This window comes from Convolutriloba macropyga, chromosome 5 (genome assembly GCF_964194025.1).
Source record: "Convolutriloba macropyga chromosome 5, txConMacr16.3, whole genome shotgun sequence".
In the NCBI taxonomy this organism is placed as follows: domain Eukaryota; kingdom Metazoa; phylum Xenacoelomorpha; order Acoela; family Convolutidae; genus Convolutriloba; species Convolutriloba macropyga.
This window is the reverse complement of record NC_134472.1, coordinates 3129115-3155739: the sequence shown is the minus strand read 5'-3', so window position 1 is coordinate 3155739 and position 26625 is coordinate 3129115. Positions and strand designations below refer to the sequence as shown.

General features: G+C 33.7%; 1 protein-coding gene across 1 annotated transcript; it reads left to right on the top strand.

Moving 5' to 3' along the window:
- LOC142339722 (sodium-dependent dopamine transporter-like) lies at positions 1-24708 on the top strand. The gene is made up of 9 exons (XM_075389953.1): positions 1-213; positions 7084-7444; positions 11750-11899; positions 14466-14663; positions 16871-17041; positions 17580-18104; positions 21756-21934; positions 22147-22337; positions 24383-24708. Exons 2-9 carry the CDS (start codon positions 7132-7134, stop codon positions 24585-24587), a joined length of 1932 nt encoding a protein of 643 aa, XP_075246068.1. The 5' UTR covers positions 1-213; positions 7084-7131; the 3' UTR covers positions 24588-24708.
- Positions 24709-26625: the final 1917 nt, after the last annotated feature.

Here is a 26625-nt window from a genome sequence, read left to right as displayed (position 1 = left end):
CATGGTAACCGCAAGTGGTAAAATTCCCCAAATTTTATCAGCAAAACTTAATTCAAAATGCAAAATTAGTTGTTCAAACTTTTGATACGGTTCATATATTCCTTATATATCGTAACCAGTTTCCAACAAATATGTGAAATAAAAGCTACAAATTTTGCAAAAAATTGTTATTATAGAGCTGGGTCTTCAAATTTGATATTGAAAGGAGAATCGGTGAGTTCAAATAAGCGTTCGAAATGATATCAATTGTATACCTCAAAAACTAGGAGTTTTCGGAGCTGTTTTTTACATATAAACACCAGCTTTTTTTAGCACTTCTAAAAACCAAAGAAACATTTTTGAGGACTATTTTGTACTCATTAATGGGTCTGGAACCTGAGTATTTTTTGATAATTTACCTTGCTTGCTAAAAATCTGTAGAACAAATGGCTATCGATGAGTTCATATGAAAGTTAAATGAATTTGCAATAATTTTTTAAAATTAATGTCGTACACTGCCAAGCTAATAAGTATATATATCCCAATAAGTAAGATTTTCAAACAAGGAGATTCGGTAATGTGCGTTGGCACATAATGTTCCAACCCCAATCAACCACGTTTCTGACTTAATGAGGAGGAGATAGAAAACTTAAAAACTTAATATTTTGTTCGAAATTAATTGTTGTATACATTTAATAACAGTTTACAAATAGTATAATAAATCATTGGAGGGCCGATGATACCTGCAATTAAATAGAGTAAAAAAGACAAACAACCAAAATCAATAAATTCAAGGATCATTACTTAAGACCAAAACTCAATGTTTGCCTAATTTCTTTTTTAAAAAGTCATGAAAAAGTCAATATACCATCAGATAAAATTTTGAACTAAGCCAATTGACTTACATTTGACCAGACAAAAACTATGGCACCTATCTTCATTGAGAATAATTAGCAAGCAGACTAAAAAGAAAAAGGGGTAAAGTTCAAAAATACATGTATACTTTTTGAGAACAATTAAGTTTAAGGTCATGAAAACTTTGGCTATCATTTAAACTCTTTGGATGAAGTCACTTATACCGCCATATCCAGCCATTGAGACTTGTCATCATCCAGAATTGCATACGGCTGGAAAAGATCAAATACCGTCAAAAATCAAAAGTTAGTTCCGTTTGGCGAGGTAACACTGTCAAAGCCAAAAAAATATAATATTCTCAATAAAGACATTGGAAGAAATCAATTATGTCATCTTCTAACGCCATTATTATGATATGTTCCTTGAATTGGATTTAAAAAAATTAACCTAAACCGAATGACCTGATTTTTACCAGAAAAGATATGGGAACTTTCATTAGTGAGAATAATTAACAAGTAGACTGAAAACAAAAAGGGTAAACTCAGAAAACACCTTTACGCTTTTCAAAACAATTAAATCCTCAAAGAGTTTAGCAACCAACTGAAATTAGTCAATGGCTACATTTATACATTCATGCAGAACCATTGAGACCTGTCATTATCCAGAATGTCATACGACTATATAAAGAACGAATACAGGCAAAAATGAAGAACTCATTTCAGTTTTGCAAGGAAACGCTATCAAAGAACTTAAAAACGGAATCCATTCACTAAAAACATAGAAATGAATAATTTGCGTTTTATTTCAACGCCATTATTTTGTGGCAATAGTAGGATGATGGGACAATACAGCACAAGAGAACTTCAAAAATTCGAAATTAAAAAAAAGTTATGAGAACTTGTAGTATCAACCACAAAAAGCCATTACTTAAATGATAAAACAGCGATGAAGACTGCCTTCTACTTCCCTTGGAAGAGAACGCAGCTTCGCCATTTGTTGAGATTAAGCTTAAATGTGGGGGAAAAAAATTAAAAGTGGCAAACAATGCGAACAAACATGAAACAAAAAATGAGAAAGAAAATGATTTTGTTTAATGTTTTGGAAGCCAATCAGAAGTGTCATGTTTTGGCCTAAGTTGAAAGACTTCAACATAACACGGAAAGGGTCTGACTTCAAAATGTAATAATCCATTTATTGCAAACGGTGTTGAAGCCAAACAGCCATTAGTTTTCCACTGAATTTCTCATGCAGACTTATTGGCTTTTTTCGCACGCAGATTTGACTTGTTCATAGTTTTCCTTATCTTTTGAAAACATTTTGGTCTGTGACTAACTTAGAAAACCAAATGAGACATATCTCTTTTTTTTCAAAAAAAGGACAGCGCCACCTTGTAATGCCAATAGTTATTGAACAGTAAAATTTCACCACTAGACCAAAACTTCACATTTATTGCTGCTGGCTCATAAAAACAAAAGTATTTTCCACTTGTAGCCGATATATCTAATTTGACCAATAGTCAATTCATCAATTATAAATGATGAATTTTGGATGCTTATCGAGATAAAGTATCGAAAAACTATTATCTGTTAATTGAAAGCTTTAAATAAATTTTTTCTTAGCTCCCTAAATACCAATTTACCGAATAGGACCTTTGATGTATTAGACTCTGTCATCGGACTATAAAATTAACTTCAAATGCTGAAAAAAAATCAACAACTCAAATAGTTTTTATGAGAACAATTTGTCCGAGCCATGAAAACCATGAACTTTACTGTGAGACAAAAATAATGGTGAATTGAAACTGATTTGGAGTTAAATGGGATTTTTCAAGGAAGGTTGAATTGATTGATAACGCGCCGGTTATTAGGATTAAGCGAAATAGGGTTGGTTCGGAGAATTAGGCTACTCTCTGGTATCTTTAAACATAAAACCAATGAGACTATCGTAAACAATTTTATCATATTATGAGCAAAATTTGATCAAAACTTAAGCAAGGTTAACGGAAATCACTAACAAGACAACGGAAGTGCGGTTAACGTCCACAAAAATTATTAACCTCCTTTACACCTCTGAAAAATCCAGTTTCAAAAAGTTTGTTTTTATTTGCAATTCTCCGCTTGACAACTTTCTAATGATATCACTCTCAACACTGTACGATGGATTTTTTGATCGGCAAAAAATGCATGTTGGTTTTTCGGAGCAATTTTAATATGTTTTTTTTTCAGCATCTCGTTTCTTGTAAACTCGGAACATTATAACAGCCCAGCTTTTTTGTTTAACCAATACCAGTCCTTCGTTTAGCAATTAAATGGATTTCAAATGATGTCTTAAGCAAAATTTTTGGAGAAAGGAATCAACACCAGTCAACTTTGGGAGATGGGAAGAAAAATTTAGGGATGAGAAAATTTTTTTAAAAATAATATTAACAGAAAAAGACAATTGATTGATTGATGGTGGAGATCACAAAAAACAAGGAACTGATCAAAACTTTTCAGAAGTTTTTGATTTTTATATTCAAATTTCTTTTGATCAATATTTATTGCTCGACACGTTATGCTTAGCTGATTGAGCTTTAGAAAAATATTTTAACTTGCGCGCAACTCTTACTTGACCGAAATGAACGTGAATCTGGCAAGATAAATTAATTTGCAAGAATTTTCCGAGATCTTGCAAGATAATCTGGTCAAGTTAATCTGGCGAAAAAATTTCCGAGATCTTGCATGATAATCTGGCCAAGGCATCTGGTCTTGATTAGGGAATGTTTTTGTTCCGACCCTTCTTGAGGGGGGAGGGAACTATAAACTCAATTGTTTTTTTTTGTTCAGACAATTTTCGCCGATCAATATATTCATCGTAGAGAGTTGAGACTGGTATCATTAGAAAGCTCGTCCAGCGTAGAATGTAGAATTAAAAAGATTTTTTTGATTTTCGTTTTCTACAGGGAGTTAACGAGGTTTAAACTGCTGAGAAAAGGACAGTGAATTCCGTTGTTTTTATTCACATTTTCCGGAAATTTTGACTAAAATTTCAGCAATTTAGCTAAAATTTGAAAAATATTAAGAAAAGTGTTGATGATTTTGTTAGCTGAGTTAAGACAAAAAATATTGTCTATTATTTTTATTTAAATTTTTTAATTGAAAATTCTGGCTAAATAATTCAAAATTCAGCCTTTTTTCATCAAAAACAGCTGGAATTAAAATTTTTTAATTCAATTTGATTGAATTTGAACGAAGTACACACCCAAAAACCACTCACACAAATTTTTTGACCCAAAAAGTGGCTATTCCTTTTTCAACATGCGTTGATAATGCTCTGTTATTAGAGCTTTGCCGTTTTTTGCTAACTTTACTCATTGATTATCAAAAACGCAGCACTTATTTTCGGTTTTTTTAAACAAATTTTCTATATCTATAACTTTCGAAAAATTGAATGTTTCTAATGGACAAACAGCATTAGCAGTGCTAGTTTTGGACAGTTCTTCGACTGTTACAATCCAAGAATATTTCGGATTGAAATCAGTTGATATTTTTTTTGTAAAATTCGATTTTTTTAAAATTAATTGAAGAACAGAGCGTTTAAAATCAAAGCTCAGTAATGATGAGTCCAATTGGCTTCCTAAACAACTCTAAATAAATGCATCTCGTTTTTTACTTGAAAGCTTATGGTTGTCTTGCCTTTTAAAAATAATTGATTTTTAAAAAAAATGATGGTTCTTTAAACTTTGCCTCTAATTCTTTTTTTAATTTGGTCATTTGTAGCTTAGTGCAAGCAAAAAAAGTACGTTTTCTTTTTCTACTCATTTAAAATTTAATTTCCTTTGCGGTGTTACATCTTGAGTTATGGTTTTCTGGAACTTATACTACTAGAATTTACTTTTTATTTATTCTAGGGCAATTGCCCATGTTTCACGTTTTCTAGTTTTGTCACATTATTACAATTTTGACAGGTCACATATTTTTATTTTGGCATTCAAAGAAAAACACATTGAACATATTAAAATCCTTAAATTTATAGATTTCACGGTTTCGACATTACTTTTTTGAAGAATTTTATAGAATTATTTTAAATTTTGTCTTTATCTGTCGTTTGAATTTGTTAATCGTGTTTTGAGTCGTTTAAAATTTCATGTATGATGACAGGTTTCATTGGCTTTTCATAAAAAAAAAGATGAGCCAATATTTTGATTTTAGTAAATAGCTGATGCCTTTCATGACTTTGAAAACAGTTGTTTTCCAAAAAAAACACTTTTTAATTCGCATTTTTGTTCCATTTATTGTCTTATTGTTAATGGTATCGTTAATTACAGGTCAAATATGACTTTATTGGTGTCATGAAAGGGTGTAAAAAAAGTGGCGTCACAAAATCTAATGTTTTCAATGAGTTCGTAATGACTTTACTGACTTTGACAAGGGTTTTTTTTAAAAAAAAAGGAAAATAATATTTGATTTTTGTCATATTTCACGTTCTTTTTGTAGAAGAAAGACATGTTCTGGATAAATTCTGGTCCTTTTGGGGAATAAAGGAACATATTTAATTATTTCGAAAAAAAAGTATTATTTAAATTTGCCATTTTTTAATTTTTGTCTACTCTTTACATAGTCTCATCCATGTAAAGTCTTATTTTAAATTATTGGTGCTCGAAGAAGGCGCAATTGAACATAATTTGAGGGCCAAAAAGGCTTTACGGCTTCCACAGCGTTTTCAGGCAAGTTTTAATTGATTTTTCGTTCGTTGTCTATTTGTTGTTCTTTTTGTAACCACATAAAAAATCGAATAAGGCCAGGTCTTGATGCCCCTCTATAGAAACGTTGGTAATCTTAAATCTATGGGTTATCTTAGTTGATCTCGAATGGTTTTCATTAATTTGAAATTAATTGTTTTATAAAAATTAAGAGAATTTTTAAACTTTAACGTTTTTGTTCTTTTTTTGTCTAATTGATACAAAGCCTTATTATGGAATCGTCCCATCTCTCTTCTGGTGAAGTAGAAGTTGTTTTGTTTAGTTTTGGTTTTCTCTGGCGTTTTTTTGACTTTGTTATAATTTTTTCAAACAGACATAAAGTTTTTGTTGTAATAAATGTTTGTTGTCGTTGTTTGATTTTTCTGTTCGTCTTGACTCACTTTCTTAATATTGGCATATCTCATCAATGTAATGCATCACATTTTACTCCCTGAGTAAATTGCTTTACAGGCTATCTTTTCGTTCGTACGCCAATTTGTTTTTAAAAAGTACTTGAGTTTTTGGATTTTTTTAAATCTGTTCCTCATTTGGTAGACAATTATGCCAAAATTGTGGATGAGCGGGGTCGGAACTTTATGTGCAATTGCACATTACCGAGTCTCCTTGTTAACCTCTAGTTCTAAATTGTTGCTTTGACAACAAATTCATTTTGAAAACTTTCCTTGTTTTGAGATTTTTCACGCCACTTTTATACCACCACCTTGATGTAACACCACTTTGATAGAAAATTTTTCTAGATTATCTTTCAGTCAAATTGTTTATAATTTCGATTTCGGTTGCAATTATTTTTAAATCCATTTTACTACAGATTAATTTACCAAAAATGTCACTTCACGTAAAATTGTACTTGGGAAGAAGCAGAAAATGTCATTGCTAAGAATCTTCTGCAATTATAAGTTTACTTTTAACTTTGATCTCTAATTTAAAGATCGATATGTTTATGCCCTTCTATTCTCAAACTGGGATAATAGACCATAAATCATAGCAGCCTTTGGGTTCCATGCATTCTCACTCGGGTGTAAGATCTCTCGTGACATAGCACCAAATTCCGCAGGCACATTTTTATGCCTCAAAATAAAACTCCGGCTAGACAATTACGTAAATTATCGGGTGAATTTGCGCTTAAATTTTGTCATAAACTTTAAGTCAAGCGAACAGTTTTCATGTATGAAAACCAGTTTGAATTTTTTTATTATTTGTCTCGCCAACTTTGTCCATGAATTTAATTTCCCTAAATAATAGTTTTGATTTTTATAATTATAATTACTTATTCAATTCAGCTTAAATGTTTCACAACGGGCCTGTATTTAATTTTTGCTTCTAAATTTGGACAAGTTTGTTACATTTTGGTCCGTTATTTCAAACCATAAAACACACATTTTTTCCATCTTTATTCAATTATCGAAATAACAACTACATTTTCTCTGCTGCAAACTAATCTCTCAAAGAACACAAAAGAACCCGATCTAATTTGGGTTCATGCTTTGAAGCAATATTGAACATTTTAGGAATCGAACAAGAAAAACAGGTGATTTTATTCAGCGTACGGGGCTAAAATGTCAGATCACGCCGCGGACTTCGTTTCGCCCGCAACCCGCCTCAACAATCAAGAAACAATTATCAGCAGTGAAGGCGAAGACGTTGAAAATTTAAACCACCACCCCGAAAAAGAGATTTTTTTTGCTGTGAACTTAACTTCAGCTGCAGATTGTTCACACGCAGTTGATTTCTGCCACGCGGGCAATGAAGAAAACGTGAACAGCGGGAGCTTTGAGAGCGAGCACTTGAAAGATACGAATGATGATCGGGTTAATTGGGGCACGAAGGCGGATTTCCTGTTGTCGGTTATTGGGTATGCTGTCGATTTGGGTGAGTTGACTCAATATACCGAATCTTGATACACCTTGATAAGAAACATACTAAAGCATGGTCAATCTTGCCAAGATTTTGTCATGGTATTTGCTATGATAACATCAAGATTTGTACGAACTTGCATGATCATTAAATGAGTACAAGATCTTGGAAAGATAACCAAGAAACATGACCAAGAACCCAAGAACATGACCAAGAACCAAGAAACCAACCATGACGTGGCAAGACAGAATAAGTTGTAAAATTGATTTTAAGTTACCAAGATCTTGATTTATCATGAAAGATCGGTAAGTTTTGTAGGAGTTATTAAGATCTTGCATGACATGGCAAAGTCTATCAAGCTTCGTTTCACTGGGGAAGTTTATTTTGACGATCTCTCCGAAAAAAATTAGATATAGGAAATGAAACTTCAAATTGAAATAGTCATGCAAATTGTTGGTGAAAATTTTGGTTGTTTAAACTTTAAAGAACTTTGAATTTTTTTTTCCAAAAGAGATTTTTCCTACTATATTTTTTCATCAGAATTATTGAAACTTGTTTCGTCCAAGAACCATACCCATTTGGTATTAACATACTAAAACTCTTAAAATAGAGATATTTTTCAGCTAGTTGAAAATCTTGACTTTAAGAAATTCCCTTTAAAAATTTGCGTCTAAATAATTGCTCTCAAACGAAGTTTGAAGGAATTATATTTGTCCTGTGGTCTTTTTTATGCCACCTTTCGTTTGACTAATTCTTCTGCTGACCCTTTTTGACTTTTCGTCCTCAAAAACGAGATAAACAGGTAGCGTTCGGCGCGCATTAAGTTCTTTGCGAGCCCACCCCATCCATGCATTTTTGCGATAAAAATATCTTGCTCTCACATTGGTGTGAAAAAAAGATTATGAATAAACTGTCTCCTTGAAATCAGCTGTCATTTCTGTAACTTGTTCCTGCAATTTGAATCTGAAATCAGAATGAACACTATGAATATAAAATAAAATCAGGCGAAATTGATCATCTTCAAATTTATCAGAGTAACGTGTTTTAGTAGGCAGAAAACCGAATGACAATTTTTCTTAACTTTGATTGTGGAGAAAAAGCTATGAAGCAAAATTGGGGAAAAAACGTTTTTAACCAACACGAGGAAAGATATGAGTCACTGTTTGGCATTCAATACTCTTTTGCATTTTGTTCTTCATTAAACAGATTGAAAGATTTTTTTGTGTTGCTCAATTTTTTGCAACTTCTTTCGCAATTTCTGGCGGTAGGCTTTCCTTAAGAATTGGTTTTTGCAACATTCAAGATTATGCCCTGCAATTATTTTATTTTGATTTCTTCGGTCGGGTCAAGATTCCATTTAAGTTTGGTATTTTATTTCTCTGCAACTGTTAATTTATTTGCTGCTACTGATAATAAACACTGTATCAAAATTTAAAAGTATGCAATCCTATTGTATATATGGATTCATTAGATGTTTTAAAAAAACTATGGCGAGAGGATTTTAATCAGAATATATAAATTTTCCTGCAGTTTTTCCAGTAGGTTATCTTGATCTTTTACCATTATTTTAAATAAAGGCTTTCCTGGTTGAGGTTTCTCATGAGCATCAAACTAGCAAACAAATTGGTATCTTCTTGGGAAGGAATCAAATGGAGGATTTGATTGTTGCCTTCTCATTCAATCTTTTTTTTTTCAAAAAAACAAAATGCTTTTGTTCTACCTTCATAAGTCTGCAAGAAATGAATAAAATGTAACAGCTCCAATTAGGAATTCGTACATTTTTTAATACTTAGAATTATTAGAGGTGTGATTGGCTTTAAGAATTAGGAAACTCTTTGTAATGCGCAATCGGGTGGAGAGGTATAATGTCAATGATTTCTTTATTTTCTTCTTTAAAAAGGTTTTTTGGTACTTTTTAAATTGAGTGCTACTAAACTTATTATTCATTCTAAAAACACAGTTTGCGTTTTATAATGAAGCAGCATTTAAAAAAACATTGAAAACATATACAAGAAATAAACTAGCGCAATTTTTTGTGTTACGCACTTCATGGTGTTTGACTTGATGCTGATTGTATGGTAATTTAAAATTAAAAATGTTCTGTAAAACTCATGCTCGGAATTATTACTTTAGATGCTTTTTTGACCGTTAATTAATCAGTTGTCGCCATCTGTCACACGTACAGGCAAGCAGCGTTGTTTTGCTGTCTAACACAATTCGGAAGACCTGTTAATTGTTTTTTATCAATTAAGTTTTTGTCAGGAACGAAAGCTCATAGTTCACTCGATTAAACGTTATATATGAAAAATCAGCGACGAAAAGAAGCGATGGCAACTACTTTATTATTTTTGTCCAATTGGTTAAATTTATGCTAAAAAATGCGCAGCCTGATTGTTGTTAAAATGTATTTTCTTGAGACGTCAAAAAAGAAAACCAAACACTCAAACACTGCAATTAAGTGCATCACTACAGTTAAAAATTACATCAACTTTCTAATGGTAATTCTGAAAAAATGCGTTGAAAAGTATTTTTCGATGTTTTGAGACTTTCAACTGCTATTGAATGACTTTTGATTTCAGTTTTGTTGTTCAAAAATCTTGCGGTATTTTTCTAATTAATAATATCCCAACTAATCAATGATAACGTCTTTATTTTTTGCAACTTTTGCAATGGCTGTCAATTTTTTTCAAAACAACCTTTTTCAGCAATTATACTATTTTGTTTTGGCTAATATATTTTTTTCATCGAAAGAAATTAACGATTTTTTTTGAAAACTTTGTTTCGTTCTTAAAATGCTGTATATCATTTTTGTAATGATTCATCTTCTCACTTGAGTATTGTAACTTGCTTCTTGCATTTTGTACATAAGCAACAAAGTTTACATTTAATGATGAAGAAGCATTTTAAAAATTTTGATTATAATTTACCATAAAATAAAATTACGCAAATTTCTCTGTGAGGCACTTCATGGTGTTTGACTTGATACTAATTCTAAGGTGATTTAAATTTTGAAAAAATCTGTAAAATTCATGCCAAACAATGTTATTTTTGATGCATTTGCTTCACCGATTTTAATCAGTTGTCGCCACACGTCACATGTACAGGCAAGCAGCGTCGTTTTTGCTGTTTACCAAAAGTCTGATAACATTTTAATTGTTTATTGTGGATTAATGGGTTTTTAGGGAAGAGGACTCCTAGTTTAATCCTCAAATTGTTATATATGAAAAGTGAGTGACGAAAAGAAGCTGTTGCAAAGATTTTAATAATTTTGTCTAACTGTTTATGTGATTGTTGACTAATTTCTTCACACCTTAATTGTTTAAGTATTGTTTGACCTGAATTGAATCCATTTATCCTTTTTAAGTTGTTTGTCAATTTTTGCATACAAATTAGTACCTATTAGTAAATTGTGAATGACCCCCAAAAAACTGTTTGTTATTAATTTTTTAATTAATCATCCCCCAATTAATCAACGTTAATATAATAACGTTAATAATTCTTTGCGTCTTTTGCAATGGCTCTCAATTTATTTCAAAACATGCCTTTTTAGCATATATACCATTTGTTTTGTCTAATAATTTTTTTTCATCAAAAAAATTGTCGATATTTATTGAAAACTTAGTTTCGTTCTTAAAATGCTGTTTTTCATTTATAAATTAATTGGTTTCCTCACATGAGTATTGTTACTTTTTCATCTTTATCTTTTAGTTTTTTTTCAGCAGCCCCAATAACGCATCTTTAGCTCTACATACTACATTACTATCAGTTCAAAACCCTTTTGCATTTGATTACAGCTGACAATTTAGAAAAAATCGTTATTTATCGTTGTTTATATGTGTTTACAAGCAAATTTTGGGTCCTTCCCTCCTAAAACCCCCACCCGAAAATATTGCACCACATTATGACATGCTTGGTACGGTTGGGTGGTTGTGTTATATGACCACTAAGCTGGGGGGGGGTATCACGTATAATGGGACAGACCCCATATTTTAAGCAACGAAAAAAGGACTTTTTATGAAAGTTGCGCATATGCTCTCAGCAGTCATACCAGATCTATTTCATGTTCTGATAACTTCTCAAGCGCCTTCAAATACATTTTTAATCTTACAAACTCATAAATTTTCAAAAAATTTTCTTCGCGATTCGATGCTAAAAATTTGTAGGCTTTCAAAATATTTTCTTCGGGATTCTTTAAAATGGGAATTAGATTAAAACTTCACATTGCACGTATGTATGTGTCGAACTGACTCAAGTATCAAGTACATCGATGCTTGTACGTCGTCCATTTTATGTCATTACAACAGAGGCTGTATGTTATAGCCAACCTGTGGCGTTTCCCGTACCTGTGCTACAAGAATGGGGGAGGGGTCTTCCTTATCCCTTACTTCCTCATGCTCATATTTGGGGGTATCCCCCTTTTCTACATGGAGTTGGCACTCGGCCAGTACCAGAGAGAGGGACCCATTTCAGGTTAATTGCATTTTTAGCGCAGAACAGTAAGAATTTCAGTAAAATTAGTGAACTTCTAGCGCAAAATAACAGGAGTGGCGGTAAAATTGGTCATTTTAGCAATAAATTGGTTTTTCTCAAATGATGTGATAACTGAGGTGAGATTGTGGTTCGTTATTACCTGCGATTTTTTTAATCTGCGGTGAATTTTTGTTCTGGAAAAATGTTTGCGGAAAATGTGGAAAGAAATGGTTCAATGATCAACACGTTACGAAAATTACATTTGCTCGGGCACATTTACTAGAATTTGTTACTATTTTTTACAATTTACTAAAATTTGTTACTATTTTTTACAATTTACTAGAATTTGCTACTATTTTTTACAATTTAATAGAATTTGTTACTATTTTTTACAATCATCTCTTAAGAATAGGTTTTATGTGGACATTCGGGACAGTAAGCCTATTTAGTTTAAATTTGCTTGGAAATATCCATCACAATCATCTACGATGCCTTTTTTGGGTCGAGCGTTGACAACAGTGACAAGATTTGTCACTCTTGTCCACAATCCTTGTCACACTTGTCCTCGTCTTCACTAACCGTTACTAACTGCAATAACTAACAACCTGTCAAAATGACCGAATTGAAATAAACCTTACTGGTGATTATTTACAGAAATGTTTCTCACAAAAATAACTGTTGATTAAGAAGACACTCATAAGTTTAGCTAGACCCATATCACTGCTCACAAGAACAATTGAATTTCTCAAATGACTCGAAAAGTTGTTAATTAAATTCAAGCAAAATAATTTTGGGTTATCTGAATGCTTAAAGTCGTGGACATTGGTTATGTTATCTGCCAAAAAAAGTGACAAAATTTATGCCGTTTCGGATCTTTTCCGTTTGAGGCCACCCGCTTAGTGGGTGCATGTTATTTGCACCCCCAGACGCACTTGCCATATTTTTACATAATGATTTACTATTTAATGGCACCTGGGGGAAGCATATTGTACTGGGGGCACAAAAGGAAAAGATCCGCCATTTCCTTCGAGTTTTTCCACGGCTGACATATAGCTTTTCCGTCAAAAAGTTGATGACCTTATGTTGACGAGTTTTGTCAATGTAGTCCGCTAAAGGCCAATATAGCCCCAGAATGAGCAAACGTAGTTCTGCAACGTAATGAATGTTTATTCCTTCTTTCGCGTTGATTTCTTGACTTAACACTATGAGAAAAAAACTTTCCTGGCTCTGATATGCTTCTCCTTCGTTTATTAAGTTTGAATGACCTATTTTTTTCATTATTAGTTTCTGTGTACGGTATTCAATTTATTCGTGCTGAGTCATCAATCTGAAACTGTCTTGAGTATTTAATGGCTTCTTATTCAAGAATAAGTGATATTCAAGAATAGAGATGGTGAACAGACAAAACAGTCCCAGACGAAATAGTCTCAACTAAACATCGAGTTGAACATAATACACCAATTAAAAAAGAAATTCCTTAAGTTATTAATATTATTGTATTTCATTGAACAAATATTAGGATAGCTTTTGCAAAATATTGTATTTTGAACGAAATTTTTATCTTAATTCATATAAAGTAAGAACGATACATTCAGAAGCTAAAACTCTTAGATTGCTTATTAATTTTTATAGTTTGTATTTAAAATAGTTTCGATATCTATTCGGGAATATTTTCTCTGCTTTTATTGAACTATTTTGTCTGGGACTCTTTTGCCTGTGAATATTTTGCAATTTGGGACTGTATTATCTGGGACTATCTGTTTTGTGCGGGATTTTTTTGTCCGGACACGCCAGTGATAGGATTAATTAAATAGACGGGACGTGGATTAATGAAGGAAATGTTTTGCAGCCAGTAATCAAATTCATTTTTAACTCTCTGAGACTCTTGAGAACGCGCCCATGGCCCAGTAAGGATCTCTCTTTTGTCATTGACGCATATTTTTCCAAGGAGTGCTTCCTACGCGTGAATTTCCTTGATTACATGGTGATTCCTCCTTATCTGGGCATACATTAAACAAATTTGACACAACATGAGCTGCAATGCACAATGAAAGAAAGATTTCAGATAATAAATTGAACCGAGGTGATTAATTTTATTAGCAGACTGTCAAACAATGTTAGAATAGAAGCTCATAATATATCATCTTATATCAATTTATCGGCACATTCTCAAGAAATAAATCGTTGAAAGATAAATCTACAATAAATTGAGCTTATCATCCTTTCATTTTAATTCAATTCAGTTCAACTCAGGCTCCACTGAAATCATAGGCAACGAAAATAACAACATGCAAGCTTCTGAAAGCTCGTTTACTCTTATAGTACTGTCCATAGAAATAATCTAGAAACTTCTAGAAGATTCCCTACAAGTTTCTAAAAGCATTTTTAGTCTTCTTCGAGTACTTTTTTTTATAAAAAGCACTCTTGAAATTTCTAGGAGAATGCCTTCAATCTTGTGAAAGCTCTTTTAGTCTTCTTCTAGTACTTCTCATAAAAAGTATTCTAGAAACTTCTAGAAGAATCCCTCTTAGTGTATTATGATTATGCGTTATATGATTATTTGCAGTGTGGAAGATTTGCCCTCTGCTGAAGGGAGTGGGCTATTCTGCATGTATCATAGCATTCTATGTGGCATTCTACTACAATGTCATCATAGCCTGGGCTCTCTACTACCTGGTGAATTCCTTCCGTACCCAGCTACCCTGGGGAGCATGCACCTTCTTCTGGAACACAGACCTATGCACCCTCGGCTCTCTGTCAAATGGTACGTTTAGACTGTTGGTGGTTACCAGCCCGAGAAGTATTAAAAGAAGCTGACTAGAGGTACTACGGGGGGAGGGGGCATTTACTGCATTTTCATTTTGTTTTCGGTCAACGTCCCACCTCGTTGCATCAAAATACACGTTGCAGATCGCCTCCCCTTTGTTCACAGTCCTGGGTATTTTGTCTACCGACCTTTAGAGGAATGAATTCCTGGCCAAAGTAAACTAGAGCATCGGTGCGCAGATCATCTGGGGTCCTGCTCTTTGAGGAGTTGAGTCCCATAAGGAGCCTCAAGTCTCCTTAAATTTTGGTTATCTATCAGAATACTGACACGTTGAAGTAATTCACCCCCAACAACGTTGTATCTCTCAGCGTCTTTTAGTAAAACTAGAGATGAGCGAATTTAAAGCCTGAAAGAATCTTGCAAGTTGACTCGAAACCCAATACAAGATTCTTCTGCTATCAACTTTATAACTGGAACTAACACCGAAAGTGTTTCTGTCGGATCTTCAAAATGAGAGATTTTTGCCTGTAACGTCTGATCATGTTCAATTTCTGTCTGGGTCATACGGTTCATATTTCAGCGGTGAAACCTCTTTGGGATAATTTTAATTCCAAAATCTTAGCCAGAAGGCAGGCCCTCGTACAGAAAATGTTTTATTAATGCAGATTGAGCTTGATACACACTCAAGTTTTTGAGTTCAATAACTAATGTGCGAAAGAAAAATCTCGTAATGCGTTGAAAAATGCACCTAATTTTTGAAACCTTAGTTGACCCCTTAATGTGTCTACAAAATAAAACCTGCAAATTCGTGGTTTCATGACGCATCCGCAAATGTAGTTTGGTTACGGACTAAAAGATTTGCTAATTTTAATGATTAAATTAAAATGGGGCTTGCCGTATCTAGCACTGTGTTTGCTTTAAATCTGTTTAATAAAAACTCAATCCCAATGGTCTTATGGGGATCGGGGAAATTTGTGTAATTTTTTCTTTTATCTCTTTAATAATTTTTGTAAAAGTGCTGGTTTTTTACGCAAAAATTTCACTTGACCAGTTTGACTTTTTGAGTTGTTTTTACACCCTTGACTTTTTTGTTTTGTGTGATCTAAATTTCTCTCTCATTCACAAGTGCCAGGAGCTGAACTCACGTAGCGGCAGTTCACTACTAAAAGTCAAATGAGAGGTGCACCGGAATTGGTGTAGTTTGTGCACCTTAAGTTTTTTAGGGGTTATATTGGTATATAAAATCCTCTAATGACGTCATTTGAAGCCCCCTTAATAACCCACTGAAGCAGGCTGCAATAGATTTGAGCTCCCATTAATCGTTTGAGAGCAACTCTACCGATGTTAGTTGATTATGTTTTTGTTGCAATTTCCTTGGGTTTTCAGCGAATTCCACTTTCGTTCTGAAAAGTGGCAAAGTGAATTTTTCTTGGTCTCTCCAAGTATCCTGTGGATCTGTTGTTGCTTTCTTTGGTTGGCTGATTTTTGTTCGAGCCAGATCATTGCATCTTTTTTTTTCTGGTTCTTGTTGTTCTACTTGTTAACTTGGTGTCACGGTGAATATTTTTTGCCATTGATGATTTGATTTGATAGATCTGCATACTTTTCTGGAATTGTTTTCCTATTTTTTTTTCTTGAAGTAGTTTTGTAGTTTTTCAAATGTTTTGTTTATAAGTCACTCTAAGTTTTGGCTTGCGCGCTTTTGCGGTGTCCATGTACAAATTTATCCCGTGAAATCAGTCCATAAAAGAAAAACAGACAGTGTTTGGCTGGTGCGTCGCCAAAATTTTAGATTTGTAATATAAATTCAATTTTATTTTAGATGGAATATTTTCATCTAAAGAAGCCCTCAGTTTTATTGGCCGGATCAACAGTCTTTATAGCATTCCACTTGATATATATTTTCAGAAATAAGACACTTCTGCTATGGTGAAGAAGCGTTTTTCTCTGACAAATTCTCCCATTAATTGATCTCAAGCGAAATTTGGTTATTTTCCCCCATTTTTTTATAACATTTATTATAGGTTATTCAACGAGCGGTTCGGTCATCAATTGAACCTGATAGGACCAGGAAAAGAATTTTCCTTAACTTTAATTAGGAAGCTCGAATGTATATTTTCAGTCAAATTAAGACTAACCCTCTCCCCACGATTTTTGTGGTCTTTTAATAAGTCGAGGTGTAAACCTGGGAACCGTTTATGTAGATAGTGACAACTCGACAGCATCGTTCGTGTCCCCAGCAGAGGAGTATTACAAGAGGAGGGTGTTGAAACTGCACCTGAGTGAGGGACTGCATGACATGGGACTGGTACAGTGGGAGTTGGCTCTCTGCCTATTCGGAATATTCACACTCCTCTACTTCTCACTCTGGAAAGGTTGCATTATATGTCAACCATTTACTGGAGCGCTCATTGAGCAGAAATCTCACTTAGCAGAACTTCTACAATTTTTAGCAGTGTCAGATGGGTTTCCTAAAATAAATTGTTTATTTTTTCAAGGTTTGGGCTGTTTGAACCTATTTCAGGGAACCCAATCAAATTAAATTTTAGGACGTGGTTCCAGATGTTTTTGGACTTATAAAACTTTATTATTTCTATACCTATTTCCCAAAAATATTCTTAGCTGTTTCACTCGCCCTTAGTATCGAGCCAGTTCCGTTGAGAGAAAAGGGCGTACTTAATTCTACTGCTCAAGTTAAGCAGAGAACTTAATGGAGTAAAAGTCCTGGCCTCGTGATTAAAATCTTTCTGAAACTTTTGTATATGATGACTGAAGACAGCAGACTATATTGAATAGAAAAATTCCTCCCAAAATTGATCAATTAACATTAGAACTGCGGGAATTGAATGAGAACGCCTATAAACGCCCAGGAAATACATTTATTGACAATTATATCACTCCAGTATATTTTAGGCATCAAGATGTCGGGAAAGATTGTATGGATAACAGCCACTCTTCCCTACATAATGCTCTTTATCCTCTTGTGTCGAGGCATCACCCTCCCAGGAGCTGCAACTGGCATCAAGTACTACCTGCAACCAGACCTCTCCAAACTCTCAGAACCCGGGGTCTGGATCGACGCTGCAATCCAGATATTCTTCTCCCTCGGAGTCGGTTTTGGAGTCCTAATCGCATTTTCGAGCTACAATAACTTCCATAATAACTGCTACATTGATGCACTTTGCACTTCGAGTATAAACTGCCTCACGAGTTTCCTCTCAGGATTTGTCGTGTTCTCGATTCTGGGATACATGTCGGTTAAGAACAACGTGCCGATTGAAGATGTGGCAACTGAGGGCCAAGGTCTGGTGTTTGTGGTGTACCCGGAGGCAATCAGCACCCTGCCCTACCCCAACGTGTGGGCTATTGTCTTCTTCCTCATGTTGTTGACTTTGGGTCTGGATAGCTCAATGGGCGGATTGGAATCAGTTATTACAGGTAACAATAATCTTTTGAGTTCAAATATGAAACATCCTATCAGAAAAATGACAGAATTGGATTGAGAGTTAAAAAATAGACAAAACGAGCCTGGTTAGCTGTGGGAAGCCCAGTAATTGTTGCACCCCAGATGTTTCCTTCAATAAAGGTCGACCAAGAGTCAAATCAACATGAATGGATTTTTAAATTCATAGCCGATAAATTGATATAAAAATAACAGCGGTTGCTTCGTAGACATGTAATTTCAAATAAACACATTACCAAAGAGAAAAACTGTACTTACAAAAACTGGGCAACAACAATATAAATAAAAGCATTTGCTTGATTTGTTGTAATTAAAAAGATTTTTTTCTTAAAAGCATACCTCAAATAAATTGAATTCTTCACATTTTACACAAACAGCTGATTAAAACAAATCAAAATCATTTTTTGACTGAGGAAAATTGCTCGTTTGCTGTGATTTCAACCTTTTGACCTTCTTTATAGCAGTGCAACATATATACAAAACTCAAACATTTTTTAGTTTATCTGATGCAATCCTGCTGTTCTATTGCGCCCACACGTACCTTTCATTAACCGAAAAAATAATTCAATATTAAAAGGTATATAAGTGTTACCAACAACGTTTTGAGAGAATCTCGTTTCAAATTGAGATAGTAGTTCGATTCAGTGGAAAATAATAAAAATTGAGCCTAGTTTTATCATAAAATTAGCAATATTTTAATAATCTACTTTACCAGATCTATTGAATTTGTGAAAAGTTTTAGAATGACATTGCTTTCAATTCAATAGCAACCGACAAAACATGAAGGAGAGACGTCCTAACAAAATAGGTTTTCCTGGCAAAGCTTCGTCACCTGAAAATTTGCATCGGAACAATAATTATTTATGGTGAATCCTGTTCACAATATGTTGGGAAACGTAATCTAAAACTCCCGTCTCAGCCTTTCCAGGTAATCTTTGCATGAAATCAAGGAACTCAACTTTTCCTGCAATGATTTCTAAGACAAATGCCAAAACATGGCTGCCAGCTCAAGGCTGAAATTTGTGTAAATATTTCCTGTAAAAGCAAGCTAGTATTATTTATATTAGTCATGTCGATTGCTTTTAACGCAGTTTATTTACTAATGATTTTTTTTTATCTGATAATTTTTTCATCTGAACAAATTTTGCAATTTTTTGAAATGAGAAGCAGGATAAACGGGTACAGCACGAAGATATTATGTAATTGATTACCAGGAAAACTGTATGATGGGCAACCTGCTTTAGCAGTAATTTTGATTTTTTAAAATTTTTGTCTCATTTCCATTAACAGATATACAAAAGTGGCCGCAACGCTTATAACTCTGTTTTAAAAGCAGATTACTTGTAAAGAGATAAAGAACAGATGCATTGAAGTTCGAACCATGAATGTTTCTTTTTTCAAAACAAAAATAAACTCGTCAAAACCTTGAACCCTGTCACTTGAATACTAAAATGAGCATGGGTGCAGCAATTTTCTTATATAAGGATGATTATATAAGGATGATATAGAAGTTCAAAACTTATTATTTATCTGAACACATAGCAATTTTGTTCATAACATTTTTTAATGGGCCCAGTGTTTATCCAAAATTAGTTTAATAATATTAAATTTCCTAATTTACTAAAATTATTGTGTATTCCCATAAAAATTTAAAATGAACCTATTAGAATTTTTTCACTAGAATTCCAAACTTGTATAATTTGCAGAAATTTATAGATCTATTCTGTTTTGACCACCCCCCCCCCCCCCCGCAGCTTCGTCGGAATATATGTTTTGTTCACGTGCATTATTTTTACATAGTAACGTGCTATATAACAACTCATAATTTGTAACTGGGGGGTCATAAAGACACTAGGGGAGGGCGGACTAAGCATAATAGATCTAAACATCTAGAACTTAAATGTCTCAATCGAGGAATCTGTTACCGAAAATTTATCTATTTAAAAGACCTTTCAATATGACTGTATTAACATCAAAATAGGCTGTAGCTATTTACTACACAGTTAACTATATTAGTGTCTCCGAAATTCCGTTTTGTAAGATTCCCAAATTTTTGAATTCGTCTTATTATTATATCAGTTAAGATGTTTGTCTGATCCTGCACAATGAACATTGTTTTTTAGGACAGATTTTTAAAAACATTTCTTAAATACTTCGTCTGATTAGATTTTGTAAATGAATTATCTTAAACGAAAAAAATACGGCTAAATATAATTATTTTCACGTTTGACCATGAAAAACGTTTTGCGTGTTTTTGATTGAAATATATATAAAAACACTTCTGTCACAGGATTCAGAGTTCAACTTCATATTTTGTGCGTCGCACAAATTTAATTCAATAATTTTATTCGTCTTTCTGTCTAACTATTATTTGTTAGGCCAAAATGTCTAAAAATACAAATTTTTGTGTTCAAATTAACGTTTTCCTATATTGCAGAAGAATTTCTTATCATTATTGTAATTTTTTTGGTTACTCAATTTAGGTGCAGTAATTTTATCGTGTTGCAACAAATCTGAGGGTAATATTTTTGAAGCACATAAAATGTCTCTATTCGCAACCATAACTTTTCTATAAGATGATAACAAAAACGAAAACAATTCACATTTTTCTAGTTTATGTTTTCTTTTGTTTTGTGTAACTTTTAGTTGTTGTGAACGGTTTTTTTCTCTAGAAACCTGGTATGAATTGCCAAATCAGTTTTTTTATTGCAGTCAAAATTTTTTTAGGCTGAAATGCATTTTGTGTCAAGCAGGGTCTCTTCATCGTTAAATTGGCTTGAGCATGATCTTTTCATGGGTACAGCAAAAGTCTTTTAATAAGTCGCTTTTGTTATCATATTTGAGTTTTTCTGCTTTTGTACAGAGAAATGGAGCAGCCGTGCAAGACTAAACAGCATTGCACCAGAGTAGTTAACTTAAAAAACCATTAGAAATTTGCCAAAAGACTTAAGAGCTTTTGCTATTCGCAGGATGAAGTGGTTATCACAACTGGACTATTTTACCACAAAACTTGATTGAATGAATCTAGGCAGTTTAATTGTAGTGGTCTTCTTCCCATTAGCCGTGATAAAAATGTGGCGTTATTCATTTTTTCCCTTTGAAATTTACAAATTTATCCTTTCTTTACAAAATCGATTATGATTTTTGATTGATTGTCGGTTCTTCTAAATCGCAAATTAATGAAGGAGCAAGCTGACTACGTTACAAACAAATAATAGCAATAAAATTACACGTAAAGTGTTTACTCTTCCAGGACTTGTTTCATTGTCCAGCATAATTCTAGGAAGCGTTTTATTGTCCAGCCAAAATCCAGGACAGGTTTTATTGTCTAGCCAAAGTTTAGGTCGATTGTTTTAGTTCCAGCCAAAGTCGAGGTCATCACGCAAAGTCCAGACAAATTTTTTCCATACTAAAAATCTGTCGAGGACAGTCTCTTTATGCCTTAAATCGACCAAGGACGGTCTTTTAATAATTACGGGTTCAGACTAGGGTTGTGCGGTGAAACGTTATTTTTCCTTTAATGCAACATTCCCTGGTAAAATATTGACCCCTCTAATCGTAAACAAATCTATTCCAATGAATAAACATACCATAGTTCTCAAGACGTGACTCATTTCATTTTGCAGGAATTTCGGATGACTTCAAAACAACTCTTCGCAAGCACAGAGAGCTGTTCACACTGTTTATAGTGGGCATTGCATTTTGTGTTGGACTCACAAATACAACTTATGGGGGAGCATATTTGGTGACTCTATTCGACGCCTACGCAGCCTCCACGTCCATTCTATGCACTGTCATGTTCGAGGTAAGGACAATGGAAGCAACGCACCAGTCGAGACCTCGAAGTTATGGAAATATCTAATAAGTCCAGGAAGAGGGTGAATATTTAAATAAACCCGGATTCAAGCAGACTATTTACAGTCGAGGCCAAGTCGGGTAGAAATGATAAAGTTGAGCCAAAAACGTTCCGTGCCTGATATCGATCAAATTTCGAAAAGTAGATGGAAAACATTTTAGGCATTTGGTGTGTTCTGGTTGTACGGGACGAAGCAGTTCAGTGAGGATATAAACGAGATGATGGGATTCAGACCCAGTCGTGGCTGGAGGTTTGTCTGGAAGTTCATCAGTCCTCTCTTCCTATTGGCTGTTCTCCTGTCCAGTATAGTCACATACAGTCCACCAACGTATGAACAATATGTCTACCCAAAGTAAGTTAAAATTGTTTATTAATAGCCGCGAAGCGTTAGTGGCTATTATTGGGGACATCGTGATTTTTTACAATTCAAAAAATTTTGTACAATTCAAAGAATTTGAATTGTATTGGGGCGCTGTTTTTTTAAAGATCTGTTCACACATTTTCATGATTTTTGAAGTCAAATTGGAGTAGTGATTTTGATCACGCCGAAACAGAAAGTGAAACCATAAAGCGAGTAGCTTTGCTGCGTGAATTTTTTTTGCTCTAATTTTAAACTGGAGTAAGAAAACGATGTTTGAACAAAAATTCGCTTTCTCGCTACTCGTTTTTTGTTCACATGCGCCAATTTCTTTTTGATTGTTACTGTTTTTTCAAAATTTTTGGATCGGATTTATTTCTAACTTGTTTTCTCAATCCATTCATAGTTCATTCTAGTCCTTGTTTTTTGTTTGAACCAAATTTCCATTTCTCGCTAGTGGTTTTCTGTCCACATGCGGCATTTTGACATTAATTTTTTGTTTTTTTTTTATTTTTTTTAATCTCATTTTTTAAAAATGGTTTTCCCAATTCAGTCATAGTCCGTTCTAGGTCTAGTTTTTTTGTTTAGTCAATGAAAATTCTTTGAATTGTACGTCAGGACTTGTCCTGCTTTGTTTTTTTAATTCGTCGTCTCCATCGATGATTCTTCCGACCTGACTTCTTGGAATTGACTTTTTCAAGGACTTCAGTGACTTCTACTGCTTTGCAGTTAAAATTTGTGTACGTGACGTTATTTCAGCTTTTAGGCCAATTTCTTGACTTACCTCACTCAAAAATTGACTTTTGAACTCACTTACAGAACTTTAAATTTTATGAACTTTTACTAGTTAATGGTGTGCATCTAAGTAGTGCCAAACTTACATGCCCTAATGCTTGATTATTAGTCTTGAGTTTTTGATTTCGAATATCAATTTTGAAAAAGCTCTTTTAGGGCTTTTTTATAGACCGTATGTGTCATAAAATTGACAGTCTGAATACAACCCAAAAAGTCTAGTGGTCTACTAAAGGACTGGTGGTCGATCTGTCTATGTTATTTCTTTAGTTGTTTCAATTCATGGAGGGCCACAAGATTCTATCGCGGCTGTTTTTCGGCAATCCGCCGGCTGTGTTTTATAACCGTTTTTTTTCCATTCGATCTGTGCCGGAATCAGTAAGCCCACCCCCCTTTGAATCACATAAACTAATATCGCCAGATCTTAAAACAGGATAACTTTTGTTTCTAAATCATGCATTATTTACACTGGTTATTAACTAATTTCTGTTGCATCGATATTAATGAAAACAACTTGTTTTAGTGGAAGACATTTTTGGTTCGATCGATTGAGTGATTTTTTTAATCTCTTGAATAGCCTGAGTTAAAAATAATTGATTCACTGTTTGAAAAAAATTATGGTTACATGTGTAATGAACTTGCTCGTATTCTTAAAATTATAGGAAAAATATTTTCATTTTAAAATTCGATGCAACTGAAAAAAATGCCTTATCCCAACTTAGTTACCCAAGGACTTTTATGAAATTAGTTGCCAATAAGAAGGTTTTAACTCTTTTCCGTCAATTTGGCACGTTGCTTAAATGTATGGCGGACAAGAGTAACATTGTGAACTTGGCACTCTGTACTTGTGCCCGGGGTGCGATAAAGTTAACGGTGAACAACTATCCCAAAATACATTTTTCGGAGTTAAATTCACTCATTGTGAGGAGCTCTAAACCGTCTGATTCAGACACAAAATAGTCATAAAAATTAGACAAAAATTGGTCAAAAATTATAGGCAACCAGACAAAAAAATGACAATTATCTGATTTTTTACAGGTTAAAAGATCCAATTTATGGTTCAATGCTGGTTAGACTGAGTCGAACTTATGAATTAGAATAGTGGGACCAAAATTGTCCAGATCATGTACTTAATGCTGAGGGTTCCCACCATAGACATTGAATAGTTGAATATATTTCTACCACCTCACCCCATGAAGCGACAGGTGAATTTGGGTTTGAAGTGTCATTTTGGGCTGCTTTGACAGGTGGTCTGAGCTGATTGGCTGGTGCATCACCCTCTCCTCCATGCTGTGCATTCCTGGCATGGGACTATACACTGTGTTAGTTAGCAGTCCAGGAGACTCCCTCTCCTCCAAAATAGCCCACGCCATCTCACCCGAGAAAGACAGGGCTCTCATCAAGAACGGACAAGTGAAGAGATTCGAACTGCAACATTACACCACCTTCTAGAATATTCTCTCGTAAATATACCGTGATCTCTCCAAATGTCTGTATATTGCATTCAGTCTCAAAAGTTCAGCAGCTGCGAAGTGAACAGTTTTTAAGTTAGGTTGTATCGGTCTTTCACAAGTTTTTCACCATTTTTTACTTAATCATATATCAAATTTAAGCATTTTGAGACATATTTGAGCAGAAATCTGTCGACCATCTTCTATCTGGCTGATAAATGTATTTTCGACTACTATTTTCTGATGTGTCGAGCCATTAATGGGTTGAAACCCGGCTACAGGCTGAGTAAAACCAGTAATAAGGAGTATCAAACAGCAGTACTCTAATTTTCTGAAATTAAGAAAAAACCTTTTTAAATTTCAGAGTACAATTTCATTTCCGATCTTTTTATTGGATCGTTTTTTAGATAGTTGAGTTATTAAACAGTATTATTGGACAGTTTTGATGGTTTCGTTTAATTATTGAACACAAAAATCGGACACAGTTACGTCTAAAAATTTATAGTCCATTATAAATTATATATTTATTATCGAACACAGTTATCTTAAGCGCATGTTTACGAACCTGATTTAGTTATCGAGTTTTCTAAGAAAAGATTTTGACTCCAAAGTTAGGCTCTAAATTATTGTCTTCGGGCCTTTCAAAGCTATTCTCCGTTTTTGTTTCTTTTTTGTATCATGACATCGTCTATTGCAGAAGTGCACGTACACATTCCCAAAAACAGATTATACCAAAACACTCACTAAACAAGACTTACTTAATTACATTCATGTGACAGCTTCTCTCTCTTCATTGGAGACCTGTATCCTTAGATGTAAATTAGTTTTGAGCGAATTTCCTCCTGTAAGCTAAATTCAGTACATTTTGAAATCTGTGGGGGTTAGATTTTTAGGCATCTGACTGGTTAAGAGTTATGTCAGACTAACTAAATCCACTTTAATTTTTCAATTTTTGATTCTGTACAATGACATTACACGAAATTTTTGACTCCGATAAATGTTTCGCCGTAAAAAAGGTTATTACGAGCTATGAGCATTATCTATAATTTCTTTCTGTTATAGATTGAAATAGCAGGGTTATTTGATTGAAATTTGAGTTTATAGATAGAACAAGGAGGCTCGGTAATGCACGTTTGCACATAATGTCCCGACCCTACTCAGTCACGTTTTGATGTAATTGTCGACAAATGAGGAAGAGATTGGAAGCTTTCCGAAAGTTCACATATTGTTAAAGAAAGATTTAAGTGAAAAAATAATGCGGGATAAGAGGGCCGATGAGACTTGCCATTAATGAGAGTAATCAAAACGACAAACATAAAAATCGAATAATAGCAGACATTAATTACCGCCAAAACTCAATGTATACATTAAAAAATTAACGATTAATGGCAAAAATGAAATCAGACAAAATCTGAACTTAAGAAATTAACCTCCATTTAATTAGAGCAGATATGAGACCTATCAAAAAGGATATTCCCTGACAGGTCGACAAAGAAGAGCGAAAAGAGCAAAGTTCAAAAATACGTTTCTCTTTTTGAAAACAACCAATTTCAAATCGATTAAAAAAATTACATATCAACTCGGCTTCTAAGAAAGTTAGCAATTGAGACCTGTTATTATCCATTTTGTGTACGAAGACAGGAAAAAACGGCAAAAAAACATTTTTCAACTCCAATTGCGCAACGTCCTTAATGTGATAATGAGGAAGGAAATTAAAAATTCAGAAATCGGCAGAAATCCAAAAATCAGTCTTCTTTTATGAAATTGCCGAGAAAACCGAAGCCAAGTAACCGTAAAATGAAAACAAAACCATTATAAGGACTAGATCTTAGTTTACTAGAAACTGGATTCGACTTGCCGTTTTAAAGACCAAGCTTCTAAAAGGATAGGAATATGATAAAAATGGTAAAGCTCAAGAATTCACCGATTTTTTAAAACAAAAAATTTCAAAAAATCAAACAAACCATAAGCTTTCAATTTCAAACAAAAACTTTAACGTGCATATGCCAAGAATGCTAGTTTTGCTTGTTATTAGTTAG